The sequence below is a fragment of the Pleurodeles waltl genome, chromosome 4_2 (genome assembly GCF_031143425.1).
Source record: "Pleurodeles waltl isolate 20211129_DDA chromosome 4_2, aPleWal1.hap1.20221129, whole genome shotgun sequence".
Taxonomy (NCBI): Eukaryota; Metazoa; Chordata; class Amphibia; order Caudata; family Salamandridae; genus Pleurodeles; species Pleurodeles waltl.
In genome coordinates this window covers 386,454,633-386,474,844 of record NC_090443.1, presented here as the reverse complement: position 1 = coordinate 386,474,844, position 20,212 = coordinate 386,454,633, and the positions used below count along the sequence as shown (strand labels likewise).

The following is a 20,212-nucleotide window of genomic DNA, read 5'->3' as shown; positions in this document are numbered from 1 at the left end:
CCCGCTCCAGACTATGGCAAACCTCCTGCATTCACTGAGGTTCTCACTATAAATGGGTTGTACGACGGAATGCCGACTGACAAAACAACGGGTGCCTAAACAACGAGGTCGGAACACCGACCTAGTTGTTACTACTAATGCCTTTACCACGAATGCCTTAACGATATTTCGTTGTAAAGGCATTCCTGGTAAAGTCATTAGTAACAGGCACCCATTGATCCTGCATGCCTCACCCCACCCCAAAACCTAAAACCACCGACCCCCCCCCCCCCCCAACCCCCTCCCCAAAACCTAAAACGCCCCACCCCCCAACCCCACCCCAAAACCTAAAACCCCGACCCCCCCCGCCCCCTCCCCAAAACCAAAAATGCCCCACCCCCCCAAACCCACCCCAAAACCTAAAACCCCGACCCCCCACCCCCTCCCCAAAACCAAAAACGCCCCACCCCCAACCTAAAACCCCGACCCCCCACCCCCTCCCCAAAACCAAAAACGCCCCACCCTAAAACCCCGACCCCCTCCCCAAAGCCTAAAACGCCCCACCCCAAAACCAAAAACGCCCCAACCCCACCCTAAAACTCCGAACCCCCTCCCCAAAACCAAAAACGCCCCACCCCCCAACCCCACCCCAAAACCTAAAACCCCCACCCCAAAACCCCCACTTACCTGAGTCGTCGCCTCGTCATCTGCGTCGTCCTCCTCAGCCGACTCCCTTGTTTGTACCTTAACCATGCATGTTCGTTCAGGACATGCGTGGTTAAGGCACAAAATAACGAAGTCGTGGTTAAAGAAAGTGTTGTTCCGCTTTCGTTAACCAGGACTTCGATATAAAAAAGTCGGCATAAAGGATGTTTCCCCTATAAATGTACTAAAGATACACCAGACTCCCTCTCCTCACTTTTATCTGCGCCATTCAGTACACTGTTCAATTCAGCGCCTATCCTGTGGAGAGTGGAGTCCAGTATATTCAGGCTACGATTCTGATGTCAGCCTCTATCCTGGATTTCAGTGAGACAGACTGAGGCCACTGGGCCTCTTGGCCTCCTGTCTCCTGCTGCTAAAGCATGCTCAGCGGCATATGCAGGCTGTGGAATGAGACCTGAAGTCTCTGTGGACGCAGCATTGGGGAAATCTTTCCAGCCTGGTCCAGATATCAGAGGGTACTGCAAAAGATCTGCAGTGGTGGCTTACGGACTGCAATTGAATCAGCGGCAGACCCTCTCCCTTCCCCACTCGGATCTCACAGTGGTAACAGATGCATCACTCCTGGGTGTAGATCAGAGGACGTGGGTCTCCAGTAGAGTTTGTTGGAGTTGAGAACGAATAGCTTGGCATAGAAATCCTTACTCCATTCCATCAAAGTAAGGATGAGTCAGGTGTTCACAGACAACACTCCCGCCTTGTAGTACTGCAATAGAGTGAAGTGGGGTCGTAGGCCCTGTACCACAATGCCTGGACTGTCAGGACATGTAGCTAGTCATATAACACCTGGGGTGCGCTCTCAATGTTAGGGGGAAGAACTCGGCCATCATTGCCTTGCAGATCACAAATGGTCGACCTCAAGAAAGGAGGACTGCTAAGCTGAAAACCCTGCAGAGAAGAGGCGACAACAACTGATAAGGCTCAGCCCAACCGGCCCGTCTCCTGCTTCGAAATGCTGCAAGAAAAGAAGCAACACGTTCTGCAGGACCAGTGACCCCTGAAAAGCCTACAGGGGACTGCCTGCATCACCAAGGACCAAGAAACTCCAGTGGACAGCGGACCTGTCCAAAAGGAAGAACAAGAAACCAACTTTAAAGGGACTCTCAACTCACTCCAGAAGCTTGAGGCCAAGTACTCTGCACCCAACACCCCTGGCCCGTGTCCAGAGAAAACATCTATCCAAAGAGGATCCCCCAGGCGACTCCGACGACGTGTCCACCCTGGGCTGACCTCTCTGCACCACCACGATAACGCCTGCAGAGGGAATGCTGAGGCACCCCCCCTTACCAATACACACCCTGCTCCCCCTCCCCCCCCAACTACGACTGCCCAGGACGAAAATATCCGAGGCCTTGAGACGCACTGCACCCACAGCCCCATGCCCGTGAGGTGGGCTACCTATGCCCCGGAGACTGAACCTGTAAGTCGATTACTTACCACCAAAACTGTACTGTACTTTCTTCTCCCAGGAACTGTTGAAAATTGCATTGTCCAATTTTAAAATAGCTTTTTGCCATTTTAAAGAAAGCTGTGTACATTGTTGATTCCATTTAAAGTTCTAACTATTACTGTGTAAAGTACCTTTCATTTAATGTACCTGCCTGCTAAATGAATCTTGTGGTTCTAGGAATAAATTAACAAAAGGATATTTTTCTATATAAAAACCTATTGGCCTGGAGTTAAGTCACTGAGTGTGTGTTTTCACTTATGGCTTGTGTGTGTACAACAAATGCTTAACACTACCCTCTGATAAGCCTAACTGCTCGACCACACTACCACAGAGCATTAGTTTTATCTGTTATTGCCTCTATCAAGCCTCTTGGGGAACCGTTGGACTCTGTGCACAATATGGCCCTCATTACAACATTGGCGGTATTGACTGCCTACCGTCCCGGCGACGGCCGCCAACATACCGCCGCCGTGGTTACCAGCCGGCAACGCGTATCATGACCGCTAACAGTATTCCACCACAAATCTGGCGGAACACCGCCGACGGTCATGGCAGCGGTAAGGCGATGCTGCTGACAGGAGCACCGTCACGCCAGCAAAACACCGCCGACATATCATGAACAATGATATGGGCTGGCGGTATTTTGCTGGCGGACGCTGCTGCTGACAGCTGCGCTGCGGACCATCTCCAGCCGGAGGACCCCCTGCAAGCAGGTAAGTAGAGTTCTCCGGAGAGGGGGATGGGGGGTGTTGTGTGTATGTGGTGGGATGGGGGGGGTGTATGTTTTGGGATGCGTGCATGCAGGTTTGAGTCGCCATGCATGCATGCATGCATGAATGAGTGTTGTGTGTTGTGGATGCATGTGTGTGACAAGGTATGTTGGTGTGTGTTGTGGTGTATGGGTATGTATGTGTGCATGAGTGGGTGAAGGTGGGGGTATGCATGTGTATATGGGTGCGGGTGTGGATATGTGCAGGGGCAGTAGCAGGTGGGGGAGGACTCTGGTGGGGGGGGGGGGCGGTGGAGACACCTATCAGTGCCAGGGAAGGGATTCCCTGGCACTGATTGTGCCTACCGCCATGGTTTTCGTGGCGGTACAAAAACTACGGAAACCATGGCGGTAGGCTGGGTCGTAATCCCAAGGGTGGGAATGTGACGGCCACCGGGCTGGAGACCGAAGTCTCCAGCCCAGCGGCCGTTACCACCCTGGCGGTCGGTGTCTTAAAGTGGCGGTGTTGGATGGCGGTAACTCCCAGGGTCCAATTTTTTTTTACCGCCGGCTTGTTGGCGGTATTACCGCAGCTTTAAAACCACCAGCCAGGGTTGTATTGAGGGCCTATATTTCATTTTGATATAGTAAATACAGAGCCAGCTTCCTACAGCCTCTCTATCCAGAGGTTGCGTAAGGTCTCTTCCACAACTGAGGAGAACCTTGTTTAGAGCTATTCGCCACTGCTGAGAACACACAATATCAGCACCTCTGTTCATTGGAGTTTGCAAGACAGAGCTCACTTGGAGAAGCATTTTATCTTGAGCGGGGCTCGGGACTCGTGTATCCCTTTCCGTTGATATCACTTCTACCCCGATTTCTGAATAGGATTAGGACAGATTGGGCCCCTGTCACCCTGGTGTCTCTGGATTGGACACAGAAAGTTTAGTGTGCGGAACTTATCAGCATTGATCCTCCAATTAGGCTGCCCCTGTGGGATTATCTCCTGCTGCAGCAACAGGGAAGGTCCTACATGCAAACCTGCGCATCTTTCGTGATACGGGGAAATTAAACGCTGGCATTTTAGAGCCTTTGATCTCCCTTCCGAAGTGTGGCGGTCATCTTGACTTCCAGTTGTCCATCAACAAAGACTGTATACGACTGCCACTGGGACAAGTTTATATATACACACACACACACCACATTTATAGAGTATCTTTTGGCTATATAGCGGCTTTCTTGCGGTTGATGGCTCACCCCTTCTCTTCAAGTCACCTGTTGTGACACATTTCCTGTAAGGTTTTCAAAAACATGTCCCTCTAAACCCTTTTGTTATGCCCCAATAAGACCTTAATTTGGTGCTCACCTACCTGATGTGTTTCCCTTTTGAACCTATACATAGTTGTACTCCTGACACTCAAGACTATTTTTTTGTTGGCTATCACATTGGCCAGGAGGGTCAGGGAGTTCAACCTCCATATAACAGCTTCTTCCCAGATAAACTGGTTCTTCGCACCCATGCTTCTATCTTACCTAAGGTAATGACAACTTTCCATATCGGCCAAAGTACCACACTGCTGGCTGACCTTGCTCCACCACACCTCTCCAAGTAGGAAGCGAGACTGCACATCCTGGACACAAAAAGAGCATTGTCTTCCTAACTTGATTGTATCAAAGAACATCGGTTAGAAAATCGGGTCTTTATGGGAGTCACCAGTGCGAAGAAAAAGAAAGCAGTGTAGAGGCGGACTATCTCCAGGTACATTGTACTCTGCATTAAGATCTGCTATTCACTCACCAACGGGCAACCTCTTGAGGGTTTCCAGGCTCATTCTGTCCAAGCCAAAGCTGCGACCACTGCGGCAGTTAGCGGAGTCCCTGTCCTGGACATCTGTCATGAGGCTACATGGATATCCGTGTAAACATTTACGAAACACTACTGAATTGATAGTTCGGTCCATCATATTGGGAAATTTGTCAGTTTGCCCCACCAGGACTTTTTGGTGTGAGCCAGTTCACAGACCCATCTTCGGGGGATGTATTGCTTTTGTATCTATTTTAAGGTAAAGAGTCTACATTTAGAAGTCTCTATCAGATTAACAAGTTACTTACCTTTGGGAATGCCACATATTCCTTACCAGTCCTCCCAGTTCTGCAAAATAGTTCCTTTAACTATAAGGGCCCTGTAGTTCCTCAGTATCTGCACACTGGTCAGTCAGCCTTCTGACGTGGCTCCGTGCTTCTGGTGTGGAAATAGTTACACAAAGAAACTGATGTCAGCACGCTGGGGCAACACCTGTACATGCACCCTGCTCGTTCAACACAGATGATGCCGACACAGAGCCAATCGGCATCACCTTCCGGCACACAGAGGTACTGCTCAAGATTTTCCAGTCTGATGGCTAGGTAATATGCCAGGATAGGGAATTTACAGCCACATAGTCTCTACCAAATAAGGAGTAACCAGAAATAAGTAACTTGTTCTTTAGAGAAACAAAAAACCTTATAAAACATGGGGGAAATCGGTTGGCAGTTCTGTTCAGGATGTTGGACTGGATGGAACGTAGTGGTAGGGAGAGCAATTAGACTGCTGGTGCGAGGTCATCAAGGATGCAGCTGTGCAGCTGTTAGTGGTGAATGGGCATAAGAAAAAATAAAGGAGTTTTGTTTGTGAGGTTGAAGAGTAGAGTGCGCATGCGGGGAATAGGGGTGTCTAGGGAATAATTTGGGGAGAAACATGGGGGTGGGCGGTGGGGGACGCTGCGTCTGGTGTGCTTTATTCCACTGGGCTCAAACTGAGTTAGCTCCAAGCTGAGATTGTGTTGTCCCCTACAGGAGTAGGGTATCATCTTTGGATAGGCCCTCAAATCTGGAGTTCAGCTTGTCCCTTTCAAAATAACTGTTGTTTCTGGGCCTCTGGGTTCATCGCATTTTAGGTCCACACTTTCAGATTTAGCCCACAGAATGACTGTTTTGCACCACTCATTCGTGGTTGGTTGGGAGATGGCTTTCCAGTGGTGAGCAACACATACCAGTGTCCTTCCCAAGTCTAGAAAGCGACTCTGGACTTTTTTTTGCAACACTTGAATGTTCCCAGGGCGCAGGCCCACTGGGACTGAATGCAGAAGTTGCTGCAATACCTGACACCCAAATATCGACAAAGTGGAGGAGGAACTGGTCATCGAGGGGAAATCAATTTTGTTGCGTCCTCACTCCAGCAGATACTGCAGCCCAACGGAATGGTTTGATGGTGAACACCTGTATGAGACACTTTACCAAATGTTAGAAAAAATTTAAAAGGATACAGGCAAAGCCATGCGTGCTCTGCTGTGCAGAATCTGCGAGAAAATACATTGTCCACATAAAAATTATTACGAAGGGAGGTAATTTTGTCCATTCGTGGCCCTTAAGAGAGCGAGAAATAGACATTCAACCTCCCCACTGCAGCCCGTTAGAATATAAACTGCTACGACAGATCAGCTGCTGAGAGATGAAAGGCAGTGGCAGCAGAAGGATTTTAGTGTCCAGACTGTGCGGCCTGAACATCAAACATTGGTTGCATGTTAAAAGGTGTGTAGATTGGTTTCAAAGGGTGGTTACTGTGAATTCTTAAGTGTGCACTCTATTCCTGTTTCTGGAATAAAACTGAGAATTTCGCATTGGGCTTGTTTCACGTTCAGCACTTGGACATTATTCCTTTCTTTTGTGGTTGTGAGCCTTCCCCATCGACGGGGAGTGATTCAACAACCGTTCCTTTGATAAGGACATCCTTTCTGTAGAACTGCTTTTGCAGGTCAGTAATTTGCAAACTGCAGTAGACTTTTCCCAGGTACACTACTCTTAAATTGCCTTTATCTACAAACTTGAACTTCTCTCTTGACAGTTGGTAACTGTTCAAGAGCTGGTAATATGAGCATATCACAAGCAAGTGTCCCTTCTCCAGGATTGAATCTTTCTCAGATTCTAGATTCATACCCTTCAATTAGTGAGAACTTTCCTCCCCACTAATTTGGAACAGTTCATAAGTTGTGAATTTGAGAAGGATGCCTATACTCAAGTGTTATGTTTTTGCAGGTTAGTAATTTTCCCTTTAGGACACAAAGAATGAGTACAGATTTTTGCTTAGGGGTTCATGGTATGTTTCAAGACCAGTACTAGGAACGGAAAAGTGGTCCCTGGTGCAAGCAGACACTTCACCTTCTATTAATATTTAACTGAGTGTGTGCATAATGCAGTCGCCTGTCTTAATCGCAATGCAGAGGATAGTGAGCACAAATTGCTAATCAGACTTGGGGATGTATTTTAATGTTTATGTTTTATTTTATCATGAAAGTATATTTCCTAATTTTTTGCAGAAGTCCACAGATATATCTATGCACGAAAATACCACTAGGGAGATAAATACCTTGTTGAAAGCAGATCTACACCTGTTAACTTGCATATACCGACTGTCCCACCATCGTGAATCTATTCAACATGCAAAAGGGCGCCGTATCAGACACTGCCCATTTCAAAGCTCGAGCCTGCCTCAAGCTCAGCTCAAAGTCCTCTTGGATGCTCAAGCCAGCAACCCATGCTTTAACCTAATGCGACAAGAATGAATGACAAAGTATTGCCCTTTGAAATAAAAGAGACCAATATTTTATTTTGAGCCCCTTTTTTCTTCGTTATCCCATACGAGAGCACCTTCACCTGTGAGTTCATCATGTACACTGTAGAAAAACCTTGTGTATGATTTAATAAGTATATGTTACTCCATGTATATTAAGAATCGAAACCATATATAGGAGAAACATGACAATTGATTTGCCGCTTAGTTTATTAATGACGTAGTAAAGTTTATTACGTTTACTTTCAAAAAGTATCACTTTCAATAAATGCATCTCAGTACAGTGATATCAGATGTATTAAGTCAAGACTTATGTATGTTACAGGCACTTTTTTGAATTTTGAAGAACTGTCATATTTTAAAATTGTTTGTTGCATGATTTACATGCCAAATAATGTTCCGGGCACGCATGGTGCATGGGCTCGCAGAGCCAAGCCACATTCTTGGCTCGCTCTGGCTGTTCATTTGTTGACTTTAGTTCATGTGAGATGGTGGATGCCAATTAAAATACGGTGCTGAGGCATCATGAATTAAGTCCTAGATCTGCTTCAGCTGCATGATTTCGTTTTCCACATTAGAGCTTGTGTGAATCGTCTTAACCTTATGCTAACACATTCTAAAGCCCGCTTTTGTTGATCGCGCCTTGAACATTCACTTTTCTTATGTTTTTTGAGTCCTATAACATTTGACTGTGAAAGAAAGCACAGCAGCACCTTTTGTACATGATTTTCTTTGTGGCATGCTTTGCTGATATTTTGCATGTTGAACGAAGGCCTTTCTCTCCTCAGTTGCAAATGGTAATTCTCCCTGTCATCCAGCGCTCACTCCTTTTCTTTCTTCCACTCCCTTTTTCCCATGTTCTGTTCTGTTCTTCTTGCAGCAGAAGACCCCCAGCAGCACCGAACCGACCCACCATTATCAGACCAGCTGAGCCTTCGCTATTAGATTAGACGTTAGGGGGAGAGGAGCGGAGCTCTCCTGTGTACTAATTTCAGGCGTTGTTGCTGAAACGCAGTACCTACTGATTTTGATGGTGGAAAAAAATGGGATTTTGTTCTCAAATTCATACCTGCGACCGGTTGTGGAAAAGGCGTGTGGGGCTTGGTGTGTACAGTTTCTAAAACCGGACACCTGCACTAACATCCTGGCCGAAACCTGGACACCGCCTGAAAATACCCCCGCAAGGGTCTCTGTTTACGCCGTGTATGCTGTTGCCTTAATGTGCCATTTGTGTCTCACTCCAGAATGTCTCATTAAATAGGGTGCAAATACAGAAAATGAGGTTTGGCGCCTATGTGCACTTCTCTTTTTTTTTCCCTTTGAGAGAACAGATGACGTAGTTTAGGAGGCGATATTAAAGCAACAGTATTACAATCATTCTCCATACCCTCCGTTGTGATGTATTTTCTGCCCGACTATGCATTTTGTTTAGTTTCCAGCCCTATTAAAGAAAAGGACTAAGTTCTTCTTAAGGTGGTTTCTGCCACACAGACGTCTTCTTTTGTCACTTTTTCCAGGTCAAAGCACTTTGTGTGACTTGATTTGTTAGTATGAGCAGCAGGGCTGCACACGGTTTGGTTGCAAGTGGAAACCAGGCCTGAAGGGGCCAGAGGAGCGCTGCTGCACTTTGGCGCCTTGTTTCTTTTCATTCCCCCAACAGTACTGTTGCTTTAATGTTGTCCTGTGTGCTTAATACCACTAGTGTATCCAAAAGGAAACAGTCTGGGGAGTTTCTGGCAGGGGATCTGATGCTGCACTTTGTTTGGAGTTTAGCACATGAAAGAGGTAGTCTGGCACGGAGGCCCTTTGAATGTATTCGGAAGGTAAACTTTTGTACTTTCACGAAACTTTTAGTAACTTTTTAGAATAATTTAGCTAAACCATTTTTCATTCGAACAGATCAAGTGATTTGGCTCCCTCTTTCTGTACACACATGAGTATGTATAGTTATTATATGAACATATACTTGTTTTCAATACCTTTCTGCCCCAGCCTCGCAAATTAATTTTTAATTCAATTTAATTAATTCCTAGTTTCCTAGATTTATGTAAGAGACATACAGAAACATGTGGAATGGTAAGTTGTGTCTTCCTAAGTAGGCTGTACCAGTTGAGACCTGATGCTGTGCAATGGAAAGTCATGATCATAGAATCTGAATGTTGAAAGTTGGCGTTTGCCCTGCTCTGCCCTGCGTTCAGTCCTCCAGCTCTGTACTCACCCCTCTCTCTCCCTCACCCAGTCAGCTCTTCCCATCCTCAGTTCATATACGTATAACACACGTTTGGTTGTGGATCTTGTAGCTCCATCCAAGCTTCAAGATAGAAACGTGCATTGAGGCACATTGTTTATCTTGAAATTCAGTCTAATTTATTTTATTCTGGCACATTTGTTTCAGAAAAATGGTGCTTAGCAATTCAACACTTTTTTCTGTGTGGCCCTTTAAGTGCAAAATTAAACTCCAGAACTGAGAATGCTATTTTAAACCTTCGCTAAGATCCTACACCAACTGCTGTAGCAGTTTTGCTTTATTTCAGTGAAGGGATATCCAAAATATCCTCTGTCATATTAACTGTCTAGTCCATAAGTTTTTTTTAAAGCTCTTAAAAATGGAGAAAAAAATCCAGTATAGAACTATTTTGGGTAAACCGTCTTACGTTCTCAGCATTGACTGGAAAGGTTGAGGCTGTTTGCATAAAGTGGTATGAAAATTACGGCAATATATTTACCCATGTTTTTCTGTTCTTTTATCACTTATGCACATGTATGCTGTTTTGCAATGTTTAGTTATGCAGTCATTTCAATTACATTGTTTCAGCACTGTTGTGAAAGTAAAGTACTAGAGATGGGGATTAAGACCTTAGATGTCATATTTGGAAAGCTTTTTTTAAGGTATTTTACAATAGCACTGCTTAAGGTAATTTAATGGAAAACATACATCCCCTCCATCCAACTTCCCTCACGAAGCGTGCACTAAGTTTGGATATTAATTTACTATTTTTTAAAATGTTTTTATTCATTTTTTTAAATCAAAAACACTGTGAAATGACGGTAGTGGTCGCAGCACACAGCGTACATATGAAACAGTGTACAACCCAGGGTACACGTTGTCATCCCACGTGATCATGCATTTCTTCCTTACCTCCTTTCTTGTAACCAGAAAAACCGTTGTACATATTTTTGCAGTGCTATACTATACACCTTCCATAAGACGTTAGGTATAGTTAATCAGGCATTATCTCAGTCTGTTGGTAGGAGTCCCACTGACTCCAGATCATTTCCCATTTTGCATACAACCCCTTCCCTGGTATATAACTTTCTCTGCACTTCACCACCAATCCATGTCGTTTTGCCATTCCCGAATTGTGGGTGGTGATATCTCCCTCTGCATCCCAGCGATATTTCTCTTCTCTACTGTAGCCCCAATCATCATCCAAATTGCCACATATTTGAGCCATGTACTTTCTCCCTTTACATTAAGCAGTAGTCACTAGGCATCTAAAGTGATCTTTGTTCTTACCCTCGCCATCAGTCCAGCAACCTCTGTCCAGTAGGGTTGGATCCTTGGACAGGACCACAGTATGTGTAGAAATGTGCCCTCCTTATCACAACTGCATGTGCAGGCCTCTCTTTGAGACCTTCCTATCTTATGAAGAAGGGTCAAGTGTGTACTATACCTGATGCAGGATGCCTAATTGAATCAGACGAAACCCCCACTCAAATGGTTATTACTGTTGTGCTTTGTAGTGCCTCGCCTCATTCCTCATCCTTCATTTGTCCCACTTCTGCCTCCCACTTGGTCCTTAGTGTTACCAAGATTTCTGGGGTGTTATTCATGATCTTTTTATATAGGAGTGAGGTGGCCTTTTTACTCTTGGGGTCTAGCAAGAGTCTGTCCTCTTGGGGTGAAGTCTTCTATATATGTACCCCGTGGAAGGTGTACTCTAAGGGCGTGTACTACTTGCTGATAGTGGTAATGATCTGTGCCTGTGAGTTGAAACTCGGCCTGTAGATCCTCGAAAGTCCGGCCACCCCCCCCCCCCAATTCCATATGTCTCCCAGCCTCTCTATCCCCATTAGTTCCCACTTGAAAGTCCCCGCAACCCACTAACTTCAGACAGGTGATCGCTGTCCCAGAGCATGGTCTGTTCTGTCAGTTTCCCCGTCCATCCCAGTAAGTGCATGACCGCCCACCATATGTCAACCACCGTTTCGGTATGAACTGGTAATGATATTTGGGGCTTGGTCCGATGTAATACAGGAAGGTAGCCTCTAGCTCCAAGAGCCCCCCTTTCCACCTACACTGCGGGTTCTTGAGGGTCCGCATATACCCAATCATTAATTACCAGCTGGGAGGCCCAATAATATTTTAGGATGTTTGGGACCACCAGCCCCTTATTGTACACTCCTCTTTGGACTTTATTCAACGCGATCTTGGCCGGTCCTCCATCCCAGAGCAATGATCGGACCTTTTGATCCACTTTCTGGAAGAATGATAGTGGAACTGGGAAAGGTGTATTTTGGAGTGCATAAAGAAGATGGATTTATTTACTATTTGATTCCCTCACCCTGTAAAAAAACAGCTGTGCGGTTTTAACCTCTGTCTTTGGGTTTTTGGCTAATCATATTCATTGTTTGAATAAAGGGATATAAGTAAAGACTGGGAAACCCATAAAACAAAGCTTGTGTTGTGAATGAAACAAAAAAGTGCAAAAGATCTATCAGTCAGTGAAACAATGCATCGTTTATCAGAAAAATACAGTTGAGTATTCAGGAAAAAATCGAATACAAAACCTAGTACAAAATAAACACAGGAAAGAGTAACTCAAATGCAGACAAACATAAGATGCAAACACAACATAACAAACTTATCATTAAAAAAATATTTGCATCTGTATTAGCGTGGCTGTAGGCGTGCCCTTTTTTAAAACAGTTTTAACCAAATCATTGCAAATGTGCTTTAATATGCCTCAAGAGAAAAATTCGGTTATTACATTGTGTATGCCAGCAAATTTGAAAAATATCACTAGTGAAAAATTAAATATTGCAAAATAAAGATTTAAGTTAAAAGTACAGATAAAAATACTTTATACAAGGAGCATCTTGCACTCTTTTATGCCTCCTATCATAGTCCCAGGAGAGCGAGGACTACTGAATGCCTAAATCCTGATAACGAAAATGAAAGGCAGCAGTTTCTGCAGCATCATGGATTTATTTGGTTATTGAGATCATCCTCTTGCCAAAAGTTGAAACTCCTTTGAATTCTCAGAGCAGTTAATGCCAAGCTGTCATATATTACTCTGACCATATTGACATATTACATGGTCAAGGTTACTTTGTAAACTGACTTAAAGTGCATGTACAGTTAATAAAACATTTTTAAGGAGCAATGCTGTACTCTTTGAAAAAGACATACAGGGCAACTCCTCATATATGCTTTGAAAATGTAGTCTTTGTACTACAAGCCACACTACTCCCACTACTAACATGCTTTGGGTCTACTGAATCGTAAAACCGTTATATCAAGGGAGAACGGATCACCTTGGGACTTAAAAGCAGTTTCTAAAATATATTAAACAAATGGTATGCTGTGGCTTCAGTGTGGTGGGAGAATGATTGAAGTAATGTCATATTTACTTTGAACTACTGTTCCATGGCAATAACCATTGCATACTCCAAGCCACCACGATATCTCCTGGTCAGGAAGATTGGTCCATTTGCTGTTCATTATTCTACTGGACCAGTGGATTTAAACCACTGTGCAGTATGCAATCTTGTGATAACAGAAGAAGAATGGACATATAAATGTCATGGGGACTTGAAACTGAGACCAAGCACTGATGTGGTGTGTGATATAAGATTGTGTGAAGTAGTCAGGTTAGATCTCATGAAATGGCAATAGAAAAGCAGAGTCTGAAAGTCTTAAAGGGCCGTGACTCTAGTGATTTTACTGTAAATAATGACATTTGACAAATTTCATTATGTACAGTAACTATTGAGGAAGAGATTTATTGCCTTTGGTGTTATTTAAAGATCCTGTTATCTGTGATCACAAGGTTGCAGATATTTTGCATGTTTTTTCAAATCCAAAGTATGCAGTTGAACACAATAGGTTTGTTTCTGATGGATACAACTACCTGTGGATTCCTCACCTAATGAATTCTCCCCATGCGTAGCATTCAACGGAAACTTCTCTCTAGCGCTGCACGTCGTCGAGGATGTAACAATTGCCCGACTCCACGCAGCTCCGCCTGACGTCATCGTGGCAATAAGAGGCCCTCGCCGGCGTGCTGACGTCAGTTCCCTTTTTTCCGTGCCTTCGATAACAGTTACTTTCTAGCTACCTGTGTCGTTAGTTCTTCGGAAGGGATACTTTGTGTTTTTGTCGGCTCCGAAGAAGTCAGGTTTTAAACCCTGCAGAGAATGCAGAGGTCGGATGTCGGTGACTGACCCCCACAACAACTGCCTTTGGTGCCTGAGTTCGGATCATGACTTCCAGGAATGTGGTTCATGCCAAAAGATGAATCCAAAGGCCTTGAAGTAACGTGAGGCTAAGTTTTTCTTAGCCAAGTCGAAGAAAGAGAGAAAGCGGCACCATGGATCGTCTTCTGGGAAGTCGAGTCACAAGAAACGGCGTCATCGTGACTCCCGGCGTCGGTCCAGAAGCCGGTCAGAGTCGAGGTCTCCGTCGACTCAAAGTCGTAAGTCTTGGGAAGTTAGCTCGACGGTGTCTCCACATCCAGTGACTCCGCAGACATCCCCGGCACCGTCGGTCTTTGAGGTTGTGGAGCCTCAAAGTCAACAGACTTCTCCAGCGCATCCAGGCGCGCAGGAGTCCAGTCCGGCGCCGGCTTCTCAGGGCTATCCTTCGTTCCCGGCTCCGGGTACGGCTCTGGCGGCATTTCTAAATTCCATTTTTGCCATATTCCAAAATATGGCTCAGGGAGGTGGTGTGCCGGCTGGTCCCACTTGTCCCCTGGCATTCAACCTAGGCTTTCCGGCTCCGTACAGGCCGACGCTGTTTATGCCGTTCTGTCCGGCAGGAGATTCTAACTAGGCGCCGGTGCCGGCGGCGCAGCCGTCGACGTCGAGAGAGTGACATTCGACGCCGTTGTCTGATGAGATGGAGCCTCGAAGCCGGATGGTGTCGACGGGTGCAGGGCCTTTATCCATGGCGCCGATGGATCCATCTGCGGCGTCGGGAGGATCCGGAGATCCTGTCATGACGCCTTCTCGGCGCCATTCACCGACGTCGTTGCACTCCATGTCGATGCTGGGGTTGGAGGCCAAATTGAGATCCAGAAGGAAGGCCCTCAGGTTGCTGGAGGAGAGGAAGTACCAGCAGCAGATCCTTGAGGATGGGGAGATTGATCCCCAGAGTGAGTTTCCAGGATTGGATACGGCCAGTGGACTTGATACTTCCCCGGAATGGGATCTGGCCTCCCCTAGGGAGTATACAGAGGAGGCAGCCACCTTTCACTCCTTCATCAGGAAGGCTGCAAATTTCCTGGAACTTCCCCTGCCTACGGCTCAGGTTAAAACCAACCTTCTGACAGAAGTACTGCACCTTGCCACAGCCATTGCGGATCCTCTTTTTGCCATTCAATGAGGCTCTTATGGAGCCAATAGAAGAGGTGTGGAAGAGGCCTGTCACCTCGTCGGCTGTGAGCAGGTCGGTGGACAGATGATATAGGTCTGCACCTGGAGACCCCGAATTTTTGTCTAAGCATCCGTCTCCTGAGAGTCTGGTCGTGCAGACATCCTTTTTCTTCGTGGTCTGCTCCTGGCTCTTTTCCGGGAGTTCCATCTGACTGGGAGTCCAATCGTATGGAACAGTCTGCCAAGAAAGATTTTTCATCGTGTAGCATGGCGTTGAAAACCTGCATCCTTGGCAGGTACATACACGCAATAATGGACGCAGTGAAGACAGTATTACCAGACATGCCTCAGGACTTGCATGGCCTACTTTTGGATGCCCAGGCAGTGGCTACGCAAGTCATTCAGTCAGGGCTGGATACCATGGACTCTGTTGCAAGAGCCATGGGGACCTCTGTTGCCACCAGGCGCCATGCTTGGTTGCGCACATCTGGATTTTCTTCAGACGTTCAGGCCACGCTGTTGGACTTGCCTTTTGATGGGGCGAAATTGTTTGGATCTAAAGTGGACTCTGCGCTAGAGCACTTTAAGGAGTGTAGGGCCACTGCTAAGTCCTTGGGCCTGCAGGCTGCTTCGACCCCATTTAGATCTTTTAGGCGGCTGCGAGTTTTTGGACGAGGGGCTTCCTTTCGTGGGAGATCGCAGCAGTCTTCGAGCCTCTCTTATCGATCATTTAGGGGTCGGGGTAGGGTCCGCACTAGAGGGGCCACCCAGCAGCAGTACCCTTCCTCTTCCTCAGGAGGGATGCAACAAGGAAAGCAGCCCTAGTCCTCTTGCCATAGTGTCCCATGCCTCTCCGGTAGGGGGGAGGCTCTCTCTTTTTCTTCCCATGTGGGAGTCCATAACATCCTATTCCTGGGTCATCAGCGTGGTGAGAAAAGGCTATGCCCTTCCCTTTCAGGAGATTCCCCCTCCCTTCCCTCCCTGTCCTTCCTTTTGTTCAGAAGATCATCTCCTGTTGCTAGAACAGGAGGTTCTGTCCCTATTGTTGAAAGGTGCAGGGGAGTTGGTTCCCGAGCAGGAGAGGGGTCAGGGATGTTATTCAAGGTACTTTCTGATCCCCAAAAAGGATGGTCGTCTATGGCCTATCTTTTACCTGAGGATTTTTAATTGGTTCCTCAAGCAGGAGAAATTCAAAATGCTGACTCTAGCACAGGTACTTATGGCATTGAACAAGGAGGATTGGATGGTGTCTGTCGACTTGCAGGATGCTTATTTCCATATTCCCATTCTCAAGTCACACAGGAAGTATCTCCGGTTTGTGGTGGGGTCGCAACACTACCAGTTTGTGGTGCTTCCTTTTGGTCTTACTTCCACACCTCGGGTCTTCATGAAGGTGATGGTGGTTGTTGCAGAAGACCTCAGAAGTAAAGGGACAGCGGTATTCCCTTACCTGGACGATTGGTTGATCAAAGCCGAGTCTCCGGGGCTTATGTTGCATCATCTGCAGCTGGCAACCCAGTTGTTGTTCAGTCTGGGCTTTTCAATAAATGTTCCAAAGTGTCACCTAGAGCCCTCAACGCCTCCTGTTCATAGGGGCAGTATTGGACACTACATTGAATCGGGCCTTTCCTCCGCCACAACGGATCCAGGACATTCAGGCGTTGATTCCAATGTTTCAAGAAGGAGCGGTTGTTCCAGTCCTCAAGGTCCTTCGTTTGATCGGTTTGTTCGCTTCTTGCGTTCTGTTGGTCACTCATGCACACTGGCACATGAGGGCTCTTCAGTGGTGCCTCCGCAGGCAGTGGTTTCAACACAAAGGGGATCTTGAGGAGACGATAAAGATCTCCAGAGACGCTACGGCGGATCTCCGATGGTGGGCTGCGGACGGCAACCTGTCTCAAGGAAAGCCGTTTTCACTGCCTTCTCCGGTGTCCACAGTGATAACGGATGCCTCCACTTTGGGGTGGGGAGCGCATCTGGGGGACCTGGAGATCAAGGGTCATTGGTCTCCAGTGGAGCAGATGTTTCATATCAATCTGCTGGAACTGCAGGCGATTAGTTTGGCCCTTAAGGCCTTCCTCCCTTTCCTTCGCGGTCAGTCGGTTCAAGTTCTAACGGACAACACGACCACAATGTGGTATATCAACAAGCAGGGAGGTGTAGGGTCGAACCTTCTCTGCAGAGAGGCTCTGCGACTCTGGTCCTGGGCTCAGGACCATCGGCTTTGCGTAATAGCAAACCATCGGGCCGGGGTTCAAAACGTGCGTGTGGACAGCCTCAGTCGGCTCTTCTCAGACAATCACGAGTGGCGTCTTCATCCGGATCTGGTTCTTTACATCTTTCGGAAGAGGGGTTTCCACTGGATAGACCTTTTTGCTACTCGTGAGAACGCGCACTGCCTGTCGTTCTGCAGCCTTCAGTATCCGATGCAAGGAGTGTTGGGGGACGTGATTCAGATGTCCTGGTACAGCCAGTTGCTTTACGCGTTTCCCCCATACCCTTGATTCCTCGGGTTCTGAGGAAGATTAGCTAAGACTGGGCCCAAGTCATTCTAATAGCTCCGGATTGGCCACGAAGGGTGTGTTACGCAGACCTACTCCAACTCTCGCTGTGCTCTCCGCTCCGTCTCCCTCTCAGGGCAGACCTCCTCTCTTGTTCTACACCCCCACCTCCAGAGCCTGCACCTTCATGCCTGGAGATTGAACGGGGCAACCTGAGTGCTTTTTCTCTCCCGCCAGAGGTGGTGGATGTTCTTTTATCGGCCAGGCGACACTCCACCAAATCGGTCTATGCGAGCAGGTGGGATAAATTCGTTCATTGGTGTGGAGAGCAACAAATTAATCCCTTAAGTGCCCATCTATCAGATATATTGCTGTTTGCTTTGTCGTTGGCGCAGCAAGGTTGCGCTGTGGCCACTGTCAAAGGCTATCTTTCGGCCCTGTCGGCCTTCTTATGTCTTCCTGATCAACCCTCGCTGTTCAGATCCCCTTTAGTATTGAGGTTTTTGAAGGGGCTTACCAATAGGTTTCCTCCCACTCCGTTTATCATGCCCCATGGGACTTAAATCTGGTGTTAACTTTTTTGATGGACTCTCCTTTGAGCCACTTCATTCTTGCCCTTTAAGGTATTTGTTTTTAAAAACTGTGTTTCTAACAGCCATCACGTCGGCTAGACGTGTGAGTGAGCTTCAGGCGCTTTCTGTTCATCCACCTTTTACAACCTTTCATAAAGACAAAGTGGTCTTGAGGACCAGGGCGGCTTTCCTCCCCAAGGTAGTGGCTCCGTTCCACTTCGGACAATATATCACTCTCTCGACATTCTACCCTCCTCCGCATCCATCTAAGGAGGAGGAAAGACTCCATCGTCTGGACCCCAGGAGGGCTCTCAGTTTTTACATTGACAGGACGAGAGAGTTCCGCTTGGATGACCAACTCTTTATTGGATACGTGGGGAAGAGGAAGGGGAAGGCAGTCCACAAACGAACGCTATCCAGGTGGGTCGTTCTTTGTATTAAGATATGTTATTCATTGGCGAAGCAGGATCCTCCTGAGGGGATCAGGGCCCATTCCACCAGGGCCAAGTCGACCTCATCGGCCCTGGCCAGAGGTGTTCTGGTGGCGGACATTTGTAAGGCCGCGACTTGGTCTTCCCTCCACACCTTTGTGAAGCACTATTGCCTGGATTTGGAGGTGCGGAGGGATGGCCATTTTGCGTGGTCTATGCTGCAGGAGTTCCTGGTATGACCAGATGGACACCCTCCTCCGAGGTGGTACTGCTTTGGGACACTATTCATTAGGTGAGAAATCCACAGGTAGTTGTATCCATCAGAAGAGCAAGTTACTTACCTTCGGTAACGATTTTTCTGGTGGATACACTAGCTACCTGTGGATTCCTCACGGTCCCTCCCGCCTCCCCGTTGTCTGTCTGGTCATACAGAGATCTCCTTGGGTGTGCATTTGTATGTTTTATTTTTGTACATTTGTGTATATAGTTGCTTTTCTGTTTATTTGTAAGTTCTTAAATTTGTTTATAATGGTGTAGAACTTTTAGGAAGGAGCATTGGTATTGTTTCTGTTATTGACGTTTGCTTTTTCTATAAATGTTTATTGAGTATGATCATGAAGTGTTTGGATTATCAATGTTTATCTATTCGTCTCAAAGGCACGTAAAAAATGGCGTAAACTGACGTCCGCACGCCGGCGAGGGCCTCCTATTGCCGCAATGACTTTAGGCGGAGCTGCGTGGGTTCGGGCAATTGTGACGTCCTTGCCGACGTGCAGAGCTAGAGAGAAGTTTCCGTTGAATGCTACGCATGGGGAGAATTAATTAGGTGAGGAATCCACAGGTAGCTAGTGTATCTACCAGAAAAAGCGTTACCGAAGGTAAGTAACTTGCTCGTTTTTCCCAATACAAACTCCAACTTTCTGGGTTTGTATTTGAAAAACAAAAAATGTTGATAGTTCGGTACATAGCCTCCAAAACCCGTTGGCGGTCGTACACCAAACTTTTATTGAAAGGAATTGCAGTGACAGTGGTTCCTTTCACTGTACAGACAGCAGCATTGGCGGTCATCTTTAAGTTTGACAGGTGGATTACCCTCGGTATAGCAGAGGTAATGTCCTCGACTATCCTGACAGACCCTACTTCGTCTGCCAAACTTTAAATCGGACAAAGTGTCAAAATGCAAAGATAAATCAGACTGGGTGAGCTACTCACATCGGACGCAAGACATTTTGCTGTTGTGGTCAACAATTGCATATTGGTTTATTTACCTAACTGTGAAGGCTAGTCCAGGTGTGTAAAAGCAAGCTACCCAAGCTGTTGTGCAAAAATGCTGTTTTGTATTTCGTATATTACCAGATGTTGTAGCATGTTCCAATTTTGTTTTAAGTAGAGGACTTTAAAAGGGAAAAATTGTTTAAAGCCCCCGGCCACTGCGTTGCCTCAGTTACTACACACTTTATTCAAGTAAATAGTACGTGGGCTTCTGGTTTTGTAGGCAGCGGCCGTAGCAGCTAGAACACATTTACTCCTCTCTTAGAGATCCTTATAAGCCCGCATAGGAAAAATACATTTACAAACTGGCAAGTGAGCAGGTAACTGCATCGAATCCAGACTATGCTAGAGTTCCTCTATTTATTTATTT

The 20,212-nt window shown here is 46.5% G+C and overlaps 1 protein-coding gene across 4 annotated transcripts in view; it reads left to right on the top strand.

The window, feature by feature from the left end:
* The window catches only part of DNM2 (dynamin 2), a 658,491-nt gene that overhangs the window by 552,318 nt on the left and 85,961 nt on the right, over nucleotides 1-20,212 (top strand). Inside the window, exon 20 of one of the 4 annotated variants that reach the window (XM_069231530.1) lies at nucleotides 8,351-8,751. The exons of 1 other annotated variant lie outside the window; for it this stretch is intronic. In XM_069231530.1, coding sequence (XP_069087631.1) covers nucleotides 8,351-8,420 — 70 coding nt within the window. In that variant the 3' untranslated portion in view covers nucleotides 8,421-8,751. Of the gene's footprint in view, nucleotides 1-7,216; nucleotides 7,340-8,350; nucleotides 8,752-20,212 lie in introns of those variants that run through there. 2 more of the 4 variants (XM_069231531.1, XM_069231532.1) reach the window with 2 other exon arrangements.